The sequence below is a fragment of the Corvus moneduloides genome, chromosome Z, assembly GCF_009650955.1.
Source record: "Corvus moneduloides isolate bCorMon1 chromosome Z, bCorMon1.pri, whole genome shotgun sequence".
Taxonomy (NCBI): domain Eukaryota; kingdom Metazoa; phylum Chordata; class Aves; order Passeriformes; family Corvidae; genus Corvus; species Corvus moneduloides.
In genome coordinates this window covers 13,505,279-13,517,596 of record NC_045511.1, presented here as the reverse complement: position 1 = coordinate 13,517,596, position 12,318 = coordinate 13,505,279, and the positions used below count along the sequence as shown (strand labels likewise).

The 12,318-nt window shown below is 37.8% G+C and overlaps 1 protein-coding gene across 15 annotated transcripts in view; it reads right to left on the bottom strand.

Moving 5' to 3' along the window:
- Window positions 1-12,318, bottom strand: part of PRLR (prolactin receptor) — a 154,869-nt gene that overhangs the window by 8,812 nt on the left and 133,739 nt on the right. For all 15 annotated transcript variants that reach the window (XM_032095366.1, XM_032095365.1, XM_032095368.1 and 12 more), the window contains 9 exons: window positions 10,235-10,404; window positions 9,254-9,420; window positions 8,301-8,442; window positions 6,201-6,333; window positions 4,784-4,953; window positions 3,260-3,429; window positions 2,183-2,327; window positions 1,252-1,351; window positions 226-295 (listed from right to left, as the gene is read on the bottom strand). In XM_032095366.1, coding sequence (XP_031951257.1) covers window positions 226-295; window positions 1,252-1,351; window positions 2,183-2,327; window positions 3,260-3,429; window positions 4,784-4,953; window positions 6,201-6,333; window positions 8,301-8,442; window positions 9,254-9,420; window positions 10,235-10,404 — 1,267 coding nt within the window. The remainder of the gene's footprint in view (window positions 1-225; window positions 296-1,251; window positions 1,352-2,182; window positions 2,328-3,259; window positions 3,430-4,783; window positions 4,954-6,200; window positions 6,334-8,300; window positions 8,443-9,253; window positions 9,421-10,234; window positions 10,405-12,318) is intronic.

Here is a 12,318-nt window from a genome sequence, read left to right as displayed (position 1 = left end):
ACAGGGCAGTCACAAACTGTGTTCTTAAACACCCTCCAGCTACAAGTTCGAGGTAAAACTCTTACTCACACATACCCTTCACATGTTTACCTGAAAGTGTTGCTTATTTTCAATGTTGATTAATTGAAGCAGTTTTACACTTTACCATGGTAATTGTGTTTGCTCGTACATAAGCTGGAAAAGCGAGTAATGGTGAATTCTTTTGTTGTTAGCTGTGGTACTCACCTCCAGCAGATGTGTATCTATGCCTTTTATCTTTGGTCCTGGTACTGGTGGCAGGATAAAGGCCATCATTCTAAAGAAAAAAAACCCAGAACAAACACACCAGGTGTAAATACAGACCATATCTCACTATTTCTTCTCCCATTTCTTCTGCATGTGACTGAGATTTTAAACACTTCTCCCATATCTTATGCATCCCAGTTGGACATCTGTCTCCTGTCTGCCTCTCAAGCTGTGTAATTCACAAATCCAGTTACAGCTCATAAGGTCCCCTCAGATCTACTTACAAAAAACACTAGCAGTACAAAAGTTATTCAACTGGAAAAGTAAAATTACTAATGTCCTTTTAACTGTCATTTGTTCCTTAACCTCCAGTTCTCTAATACCACTGTAAATTCATCACTGCCAAGAAACAGTGAAGTGGGGCACAGTTCAGGAGGGTTAGTGGGCCTGCCTGTGTGCCCTTGAATGTCAGCTGACTACTGGTAAACAGGACTCATGGTGAAGGATGGGGCTTTTCCAACCACAGTTTCTATCTCTTTCTCCTAATCAGCCAGTATTTTTTGCAAGACTTCTACAAAAGCAATAATCTTTGCAACACTTCTCTCTTTCACATCTGATTGAAAGTAGTCAGCATTGTAAGAAGTCATCTGGGAAATTGACAGAGAGGTTGGCAGAAAGACAATCTCAGAATATAACCTCGTTTACTTTAGGAAATTACGATAAAACCCAAAGACATGTCTTCTACAGGAACAGGGATACTCCAAGTAATGTTGGCTGAATATTACATGACTAACCAAGATTAGTCAGATCTAATAAAGACAGACCTTTACCAATTGAGAATTTAGCCTGGTTTCCCTAAGGAGCAGAAATACTGCTTTATCAGTTGCAAATTAAGTCAAAAACCTATAACTAACAGTTCATAAGATAAGACAAATGGTGTAGGAAATTGAATCAAATATTAGAAGTCTATTTTTGAAAAGTTTTCTGTGATTTTGGATGCCATGTAATTGTGAAATGGTGACTTACCTGTACCCTTTCAAAATCATTATCCAGCTCATGATTAAACATATAAGGGATGACAGGACACCAACGATGATCCACACAACCATATCTTTTACTCTAAAATCTAAGAAACAAACAGAATTATTTGAGGACATGCATCCAGAATATGCATAGTCAGCATGCAAAAAAGAGTTGCAAATTACTTTTATTTTTAAAATTGGCCAAAATTGCCAAATTTGGTATTGAACCTAGAGACCTTTCCCAGCACAGATGGATCTCAACAATCCCTGTAATATCGAATAATGAATATAATTTTTACTAATGGTACTGCACAGGAAATAAACTGTCTTGGAAAAATCATATAAAAATGCATGAAGAGGAAAATTTTGTCGCAGCCAATTATACAGATTGGGTTCAAATCCAGTTGTACAAAAACTGTAGCCATTTCATTATTAAATACATACCATACAATTAATTAAATGCTGGGTAAAGTGATCTAGGCTTCGATATTTTTAAGGATTTTTATTGTAATGTAACACTTTTTATACTGAAGTGCTTATTTCATATTAATTCCAGATAAAGAGTAATGAAGAGCTGTTATTGTCTGAAGGCAGTCACACTTTGTTGTCTGTGTCACAGTTTTAATGCAGCTGCCAGGGTTCTTTTAATTAAAAATTACTGTAAAGAGAACAAATGAGGCAATAGACAGAAAGAACACGCTTTAAATAAGCAAAGTAGTTATTCACCTTCTTAGCTCTATCAAAAAGTAGTGAAGGGGGAAGTTAACTGAGTATGGTGTGGGGATGATAAGGATTTGGTTACCTTAGCAATGATGTTCTTGTCTGTCCTAGGGAAACTAAGGGATCTGCATGGGTGCCACAAACAGCTAACAAACGAAAATACAGCATGAATTTGCATGTAATAACAATTACTGAAGTGATGCCTGGCCACTCACCAGTAGGGATCTCAATATACATTTCTGGGCTCCACTCACTCCACAATCCATGGTGGTCTGGTTTGCAGTGAATCTGTACAATGTACCTCTTTCCAGGATTTAAACTAAACATTTTACATTGTGTTTGCTGTCCAACAAAAATAGTCTGGAAATTAAATAAAAGTCGCAGCTAAGGTTTTGGTAATCAAGATGGGAATATAGAATGAGTCTGGATAGCTTTTCCTAATAATTGTTAAGCAGGCATGGAATAATAGTAATTTATTTTATTTTTATAGTTTTCTAGCAGGTGGGAATGAGATCTGGCTCTGGTTTATAGTGCAAATTAAACTGCTGTAAAAACACATAATGAGCATATGGCAAATAGGGGATGAGCTGTGGTGATGGTGGGAACTGCGATGGTTCAGGAAGAGGAGGAGGCAAGAAACAGAGATGGAGAAAGAAAACGTGGGTAGAAGGAGGGAATGTGGAGTGGTGGAAATGCATAGGGTAGTAAAAAGTAGATCTTGCAATGGTCAGAGGGCTGTGAGGTGCCATGGGAGGAGGAAGGAAGGAGGAAACACAAAGGTGGTTTGGAAGTATTGCAGACAAGAAGGGGATGGAGTCAAATACCAATAGCTGGAGTCTTTAATTTGCCTCTCAGTTGTTCGAGTTGTAGATCCTGGCTATAGAAAATTATTACTGTTGTGTGGCCACTACAATTACAACCTAATGGTTATTTATATAAATTTAAATTATTTTATGTAATGTCACTGAGCTATCGGTTATCCAAGAAGTGCTTGGGGTTAAGAACAAATTATCACAAAAGAAACCTAAGTGAGAATGAACAACTTAAACTACAATACCAATATGATTAATAAATAATGACCACAATTAAAAACAAGTACTTTATCACCTGCTATTGTACAACAGCATCTGAGATACCAGTGTTCTCAGCAGGAAATCATAGGTCACACAAGCACTTTTGAAAAATGATGAACTATTTAGTATGTCCGCTTCATTACATTCAGGCATGGGACTTGGCTGGCCAAATATAGCTGGTCAGAAAATTCTATCTAACAAAACTTGCAACATCCTTACCTCCCATTCCTCTCCTTCTTCAGGCTTCAGTCGCAATTCATATTCAAGGGTAAGCCACCCAGACCTGACATCAGCTAGCGGGGGTGGAGACCATGTCAGGACCAGATACGGTTTTCTCTTTATTGACTTTTTTAATTCCAGGGTTATATTCACAGGAGGATCTGGCTGTACTGTTGAAATAAAAGAACTGTCAATAAGAATCTAAGTGATTTTTTCCTTGCATCTTAGGAAGAAATATAAAATTATGTGAGGGAAGGGTTGCCATCTCCATTGTGTCTAATAATTTAGAACTGGTGCAAGAATATAGAAACCAAGAGTTTTTAGATAAAACAAGTATGGATCTATGAATTTTTAAAAAACCCTGAATAGTAGTAAATATATTGAATTCATGTTGAGATTTGCCTTAATCATTTATCATCAAAAATATTTTTTCTTACATTTTTTCTTACATTACCATTTATTGGTGTAGGAAATTGAATCAAATATTAGAAGTCTATTTTTGAAAAGTCTTCTGTGATTTTGGATGCCATGTAATTGTGAAATGGTGACTTACCTGTACCCTTTCAAAATCATTTCCCCACAACTATATTTCAAAGTTAACATCTTTAATATTGTGTTTTGAAAGTTGCGTTCTACTATAATCTTATCAAAGCTTGGCATAAATACTTAGGAACATTGAAGAACACTGAAAACATGGATGTAGCTAATGAAAATTGCTCCCTCCATCTTTCATATTCAGAAAACACAACAGCATGATCCTTACACTCATATGTAAGGATATTTAAAAGTAAACCAAAACAGCAATAATTAAGCTCTGTCTATATATCAAAAAGAAACCAAAATGGAACACAGGTTTCTGCTACAGTCAGAGCTTCTGCATATTATGCATGCATTTTACCACTGTCTGATCAAAGATTCATCAGGTCATGGCATGGACGTATAATACAAAGCCATTTCTTCAGCAGCCCTTTTCCAGTTGCCAGACTCCTGGTAGTCAGATCCTTGACAACAAAATTGTTATCACAGATAATGTTCCGTTCCCTTAGATAAAACCCTAATTACTTGTCCACAGTCACTCTGTAGAAAAGGTCTGATAAAGAGATTATCAGTACACTGCTATTAAAAGCACTAATGCAGCTTCTCTTTGGTCTGGAAACTACTTTTAGGTAATCATATTTAAGTATTATTAATTAAAAGATCAAATTGATTTCAGTTGCTTGTACAGTGGAAAAAAGATTTTAGCTGGATGATGTTTCTTAGGGTTTGACTACAAGAAATATGGAAAACCAATAAATGGTTATCTGAACATGATTTTAAAGCTTTTAGCATTTTTGGCTTCTTCTGAAAATAAGATGGTAAAGGGATGAATATTGGTTTGTTATTACAAGAAGGAATACCTTATTTGTACAAGTTTTTAACTTGGATATAATACTATATAGGAGGAGAGCTGGAATTAAAATTCTTGTGTTAAAACCCATGACTCTGAAATATTTGGTTCCACAGAAACTACTTTTTAACTCTTACCTATGTAAGTCACATCCACATAATGAGGATCAGAGACATTACTTCCCATTTCATTAGTTGCCCTCACAGTAATATTGTATATGGTCCAGAAAGAGGTGTGCTTTTTATCGAAGTAGCATGAATTGGGGCCTGCAGTTTTGTAATCTGGACATTCATAAACTTTTTCTTCTCTGAAATGAAAGAATCCCAGTGATTAGGTTACACAGACTGGAACACCTGATTTTGGTTCCTAGTACTTCAGCATTATTTAGGCCGGGATCTGACTTTTCACACCTGGAAATGTGAAGAAAATTAGAAAACTGCTTCCAGACTAAAGAGTCATTGGACAGTTCCAGAGGCTATACTAAACATTTTCCCCATGAAGTAAACACCATGAAGCCTGAAGAATTTAGGCGGTTGTAGATACAGCTGTGGGCTAGTACAGCACAACCCTTACTTCTCTGAAAGCCACTGTGCACTGCATAGCCCAGAGCCCTTACATGTTCCAGAGACTGAGTAGAAGTGATTGCTGAAACCTTCTAACCCATCTATTAAAAATTATCTATTTCCAGTGTCCATACCACACTTACAGGAGTTCTGCATATTACATTAATACGCTTTCAGAATGTATTTGATCTTTCACCTCTTGTTCATCAAAGAAACCTCTACTTTGTACCCTCCTTCACATCCGTACTCAAGCTTCCCGAAGTCAGAGGAGGGGTAGGAGAGAAAGCTGAGTATGTAGTATTTGTTTCCATGCTCCTCTTAGATGCACAGTAACAAAAGAGACAGCTGTAGATGTGGACCTCTTACTCTGCCATACCTGGCTGGAGCAGTATCTGTCTTTTTCCACTAAAAGTGGGCTCTCAGCTGACAGTTACAGAGTTTAGCATCTAGTTAGGTTATTGCAAGATTGAGCAGTACTAGGTGAACCAAAAAGAAACAAAAAAGTTTCACAGGACCTAAAAAAAATATATTGACTCTTTCTTTAAAATTAATGTTTAGCACTTGATCTGAGTTCCAAAGAAAGATTACTACATAAACCAGGAGGCATTCATGGCCCATGAATACTAGTGCAAAATAAGCCTTATTGGAAGATAAAAGTTTTAGTATCTGGTCATTTTGGAAAGTTTTATTTCTAAGACTGCAGGGTTGAAGAGTTATAGGACTGTGCATTTGTATTGCTTACTAACGTGCAGCTGCTGAGCAAAGGCAACTTCCAAGACAGAATTCACAATAATTCACCTGACATTATAAAGAGATCAAGATTTAAGATTTCAATCTTAAATATGTTGTTGCTTTATTGTGATGGCAGAATATGCCACTGGACAAAAGCATGGACTACAGAAAATGGTGTCTCCCTAAATAAGAAACCAATGAGGATTGATTTTTCAGGTCCTTCAAACAAAACACTGAATAACTACACAGAGCTTATTACCCCTCTTTGCTGTAAAGCAAAGTGTGGTTAGTAGAGAGCCCTCCATCTGAAGCAGGTTTCCACCAACAAGTAAATGTTTCTTTTTCAGGAGAACGGCACTTTATTATCGTAGGCTTTTCAGGAGGTAACCGTTCTGTAAGAGATAAAGAAATGAACTAATTAGTAAGTTTAATCCATTAGGTCCATCTTGAATTTGTAAAACAATGTCAAGCAGAGAACAGGAAAATACGAATAAAGAAGTTTTGCTTCCTAGTAGCACAGGAAAGGAGGCCCTGTTCACTGGTTAGGGCAACAACTTGCTACTTTCACCTGGATTCAGAACTCTCTCGCTGCAGCCACATTGAAGAACTGTTTTAGCTTTCTGCCTGTAGCTTTCTTCAGCCCCAAAATCTCATAAGGAATGTTGAAATACTGTCATGGCAGGCTCTATAAAATTATTTAAAATATGCTCTACTATCCAATCTATTTTCTATGCTGTCCTGGTTTCAGCTGGGATAGGGTTAATTTCTTCCCAGTAGCTGGTATAGTGCTGTGGTTTGGATACAGTATGAGAGTAATTTTCATAATACAGGGATATTTTGTCGCTAAGTCATGTTTATCCTAAACTAAGGACCTTTTTGTGTCTCCTGCTCTGCCAGTGAAGAGGTACAAAACAGAAAAAACAGGCTGGGAATGAATATAGCAAGGACAGGTGACCTGACCAAAGGGATACTCCACACCATAGAACATCATTTCCAGTATACAAATTTGGGAGTTGCCTGGAACCACCACCCATCAGGATTCAGAAACGGGGTCTGGCATTGATCAGCAGTGGGTGAGCAATTGTATTGTCCATAATTTTTTTTTCTTTTTATTATCATCATCATCATTATCTACTACTACTATTATTATTATTATTATATTTTACTTAGTTTCAATTATTAAACTGTTCTTATCCCTTAGATCTTAACTTTGATTCTTCCCCTCATTCCACCATGGTCACATATAAGTGAGCAGATGTGTGATGGCTTGTTGCCAGCTGGGCTTAAACCACTACATACACAAACAATTTTTTTTTCTTCAGAAGGTGTGTTTTGAGATGATTCTGATTGTTTGAAAGGTACGCTGTCATTTGCTTTGCTTTCAGGTAAAAAAAATGAAGAATGTAAACGTTTGTCTATTTGTTTGTGTTCTTGCCAGGAATTTTCTTCTGAAGTACTCCAAATACACAAAGCAGCGGCTCTCATATTTCACTGTAGTGTTATTATGTTCAGTACTCAGGCTACTTGCATGATTGCTCCTGAGAAAGTTTTTATAGTTTCAAGTACATCTCTTAAGAGTTGGGCGGAGAAAAATGTTCAAATTTTGAATAGGATGATGCTAGTCAAAACCCTGAAGTGATTGAAACTTTAGCAGTTATGTATTTGTGGCAAAAATATATTACATCAATAATATGTATTTTCTACTATGTAGAGCAGACACATTGATTTTCCAAATTCCTAAGTGCCTAAGGCAGATCTGAAAATGGGATATTTAATTTTTCTTTTCTATTTTTTCAGTACTTCAGCAATCTCCACATCAAATAATGAATAATACAACTAGTAACAGAAGAAGGAGATTTGAGACAACTTGGCTAAAGTGTCTGGAAACAAGACATGATATCATACATATTTAGTGTGTCTACTCAAATCCAAGAAAACACAGATAGTGACTTCCATTTGATAGCATCTGTAAGTGCCATGCTCTGTTAGATACATCCGTGCTTTCAGTCCAGGCCCTCATACAAAAAATATTACCTGATATTTATAGCTACAGATAAAATCAACATGATTTTTAAATAAAGGGACAGGGACAATAAATTATTTAGGCATGCCTGTATCAGAAAATCTGATATTCTTAGTAAATCCCACCTTATTTGTCATAGCCAGTTTCAGCAGAGGATCCTGAGCAGATCAACAAGACTAACAAAGCAAGTACACAGAAAGTATGGTAAAAAGCACTGAGCACCGCAAAGTATCTGTGTGGGAGGCCATGTTTTCAGGACTGGCATTTAGGCACCTTCACAGCATTGAACCTGCTACAATTTAAAAGCAGTTTACAGAGCAGCAATCATCCACTAACCTTTGGGGATCTGAATGCTTCTTTCCAAGCTCCATTCGCTCCATTTTCCAAGGTCTAACATGCAACGCACCTGAACAACATACTTTTCCCCAGCCTGCAGGCTGGTCACCTCATAGTGTGTCTGCATTCCTACAGATACTGTCTGGAAAAGAAAATGGACTGGGAAATAATAAAGAATTGGACAAATTTAACAAACAAACCAAAAATGAATAGGCGTGAATTAGTTACTGAATTCTGAAAGTCAGGAATTTAAGTTGGGTATTGGTACGATATGGATCACAAAGAAGCAAAAGTAGTGATTTAGCAGAAAAAAATCACTGCTGATTCTGATGCTCAAGAACATATGAACTGAAGACTTCCTACTACTCTGTCAGATCCACAATGCAAGCAAAGTTATAGGTAGTCCAGCCAGCATACAAACCCCCTGTGAAATTCTTCTCTGTGGCTTTAGGTGCCTTTCTCAGACCTTCCCAATTTCTCCTCAGAACTATTTCAAAATGCATAGCTTTCTCCATCATTAAGGCATCAACAAACTAGGCAGCATTGAGGACACATGACTTAACTTTAAGAATGATCTTTTGTCCTGAAAACTCAGCTGTGGCAGTACTGTAGCTGACTCCTAGAAATATGGCAACAGGTGGGGAATGTCAATGGAAACGGCGTGTGTGAGTAGGACACAACAAAATTTCTGAGGGGCAGGTTGCCTCTAACTGATCATGTTGAAGAAGATGACAATAACTGGGTTTTGTCATATACGATATTAGGATGATTATGTAAATATGCTGAATTTCACAGTCTCTACAGACCACTCCATTACTTTTCTTTCTTAAATCAGATTTGGTTATGTTAATTTTTCTACTCTTACACAAACTAACATTTTTATAGGACCAATTAAATTGAGATGAGATTTCACTGAATAGTGCATTTATAAAATGAATATATTTTTCCCTTACCTCCCACTCTTCCTTTTCCTCAGGCTTTAGTCGTAGCTCATAGTGATATTCATGTGAATTAGAGCTGGCATCAGCTAATGGGGGTGGAGACCATTTTGCCCAAAGGTATGACATGTTAGCAGATGTGTTTGTTTCTAGAGAGAGGTTCACAGGAGCATCTGGCTGAACTGTATAAGTGAATGAAAAGTATGTTGTTAATGACTTAATTTTCTCCCAGAAAAGACACCTCCTTTGTTGTTTTGTATGTCATCACATCAATTTCAGATAATTCAGCACTTCTGTAAAAGAATAATAAAGAAGTCTTGTATTTTTCTTTTCTCCTTAATGAGTTTAACTAGCTACTGATTTCCAACAGTATCAACAGATCTTAAACTTTACTCTGAATTTGTCAGGCTAAGAAAATACAAACCATAATTTCATAAGGCCATTCTTGCAAAATTAAAATGTCAGCTATTTCACAGCTAGAACAACTAAGTACATTATAATTAAAATGGGTATATTATGTGCGTGCAGAAAGTAGAATGGAGTCAGGAATATAAAATACTACTAAAATACTAAAAGCCTGTATAATGCTCAGGCAGTTATTTTTACCCTTTCAAGTCTGCAATGCCAGCAGTCAGAATGATTTTTACATTTGAAATATTATGTAGATTGACTTAATTTGAAAATTTTATAATCTACACTGAGTCTAATTAAAATATTGCCGACTACTAGAAACTGAAGCAAAATTTTCATCTGAAGTTAAAACTTATACATAATCATACATGAAATTCATACAATCAAGTATGTAGTTACTTATAATTAAAATGTAGTTTTCACATATATTTAATGTGCATATTTTAGATCATCTGTAAATTAACAGTTCTCAATAGCAAGTTTCACATCATAAGGAAAGAAATCTTTCACCACTACCTGTTCTGGGATTCAAAACTGCATATATCTCCAACTAGTTTGTTTTCCATTTCATTCTTTTATTTTTACCTATGGAAGTTACATCCACATGCTGAGGATCTGAGCTGTTACTTCCAATCTCATTTGTTGCCATTACAGTGATAATATATGTTGTCCAGGGATTAGTGTGGTTTTTATCGAAGTAGCAGGAATTTGGACCTGATGTTAGGTAGTCTGGACATTCATAGACTTTTTCTTCACTGAAATAAAATGATTTAAAAGTTAAAAGTTTAGGAAATGAAGCAAAGCAGATAACATTCTAGAAATGGCCTAGGTTCAGGAGAAATCTGAAATGTTTATATATAAACTTAAATTACATATATAAAATACATAATCATATCTATAATCTTACATGATACTATCTATAATCCCTTGGAAACATTTTGGTATGTGTCAAATGCTATTACCATAAACACTTCATTGATATTTTTACAGCAATTGTTTTGATGAATGCTTTCACCCCCTTTTTTTTATACATAGGAATAAAGCAACAAAAGAATAGAAACAAAGTTCCAGAGACAGAACAAAGAAATTTTAACAATATTTATAAGCAAGTAAAAGGGAAATGAAAAATTTACTTCAATAAGTTGCTAAATATCTTCTTTGCATAATAGCCCTGGAAATTAAACTGATGGGCCCTATGGCAGAGATCTCTTTTATTGTTGAATTAGTTTGTTCTCAGAAAGATCAGAGAACCATTTAGGTTGCAAAAGACCTCTAAGGTTGTCAAGTCAAGCTTTGACCACCATGCCAGACCATGGCACCAATTGCCACATCCAGGCATTTCTTGAACACCTCCAGGAATGGTGACTCCACCACCTCCCTGGGCAGCCCATTCCAGTGCTTACCCACCCTTTCAGTGAAGAAATTCTTCCTGAGGTCCAACCTGAACCACCTCTGGTGCAGTTTGAGGGCGTTTCCTCTTGTCCTATCAGTATGCCCTGAGAGAAGAGACTGACCCACATATGAGTACAGCCTCCTTTCAGGAAGTTGTGGAGTGACAAGTTGCCCCCCCGAGCCTCTTTTTCTCCAGGTTAAACACCCCCAGCTCCCTCAGCTGATCCTCCCAGGACTTGTGCTCCAGACCCTTCCCCAGCTCCCTTGCCCTTCCTTGGAGTCACTCCAGCACCTCAGTGCCCTTCTTGTAGTCAGGGACCCAGAACTGAATGCAGAGCTCAAGGTGTGGCTTCACCAGTGCTGAGTACAGGGGGACTACCACTGCTCTGGTCCTGCTGGCCACGCTACTGCTGATACAGGCTGGATGCTATTAGCCTTCTTGGTCACCTGGGTACACACTGGCTCATGTTCACCCCCAGGTCCCTTTCCGCTGAGCCACATTCCAGCCACTCTGCCCCAGGCTGGAGCTGCATGAGGTTTTTGTAACCAAGGACAGGACCTGGAACTTGGCCTGGTTGAACCTCACACAATTGGCCTCAGCCCATCAATGCAGCCAGTCCAGATCCCTCTGCAGAGCCTTCCTGCCCTCCAGCAGATCAACACTCCTGCCCAGCTTGGTGCCATCTGCAAACTGACTGAGGGTCCTCTCAATTCTCTCATCCAGATCACCAATAAAGATATTAAACAGGACTGACCCCAACACTGATCCATGGAGGACACCACTAGTGACCAGCTGCAGCTGGATGTAACTCCATTCCCACCACTCCCTAGGTCCAGTGTACTAGTTTGAAAACAAACCATTGGGAGGCACCAAGTCAGAATAACAATTTAATAGGGAAATCAAAAAAAAGGCAGAAAACACTGGTTCAGACTGACAGAGTCAGGATACAACCTGACACCCTGTTAGTCAGGGTGGCAGTAGCAGTCCGATAAGATGGTGGCTGCACTCCTCCTGAAGTGGTGGATGTGGTTCTGTTGAAGCAGTGATCCTGTAGAAGGGTCTGCTCTTCCTTGGAAGGTCCAGTGGTGCTGTGTAGCTCCTGTCCTCTGGGAATCCAGTGGAAAGGGTGTCTGTGGTGTTTGGAATCTCAGATTATATCCAGGATGGAATGCTTGGTTCTTCCTTCTGTGTGGAGCATCTCACAATGGGATGATGAGTCATGAGGCCAGGCATTGATGGGCTCATTAACAGAAGATGATCCGGAGGGAGTTATCTC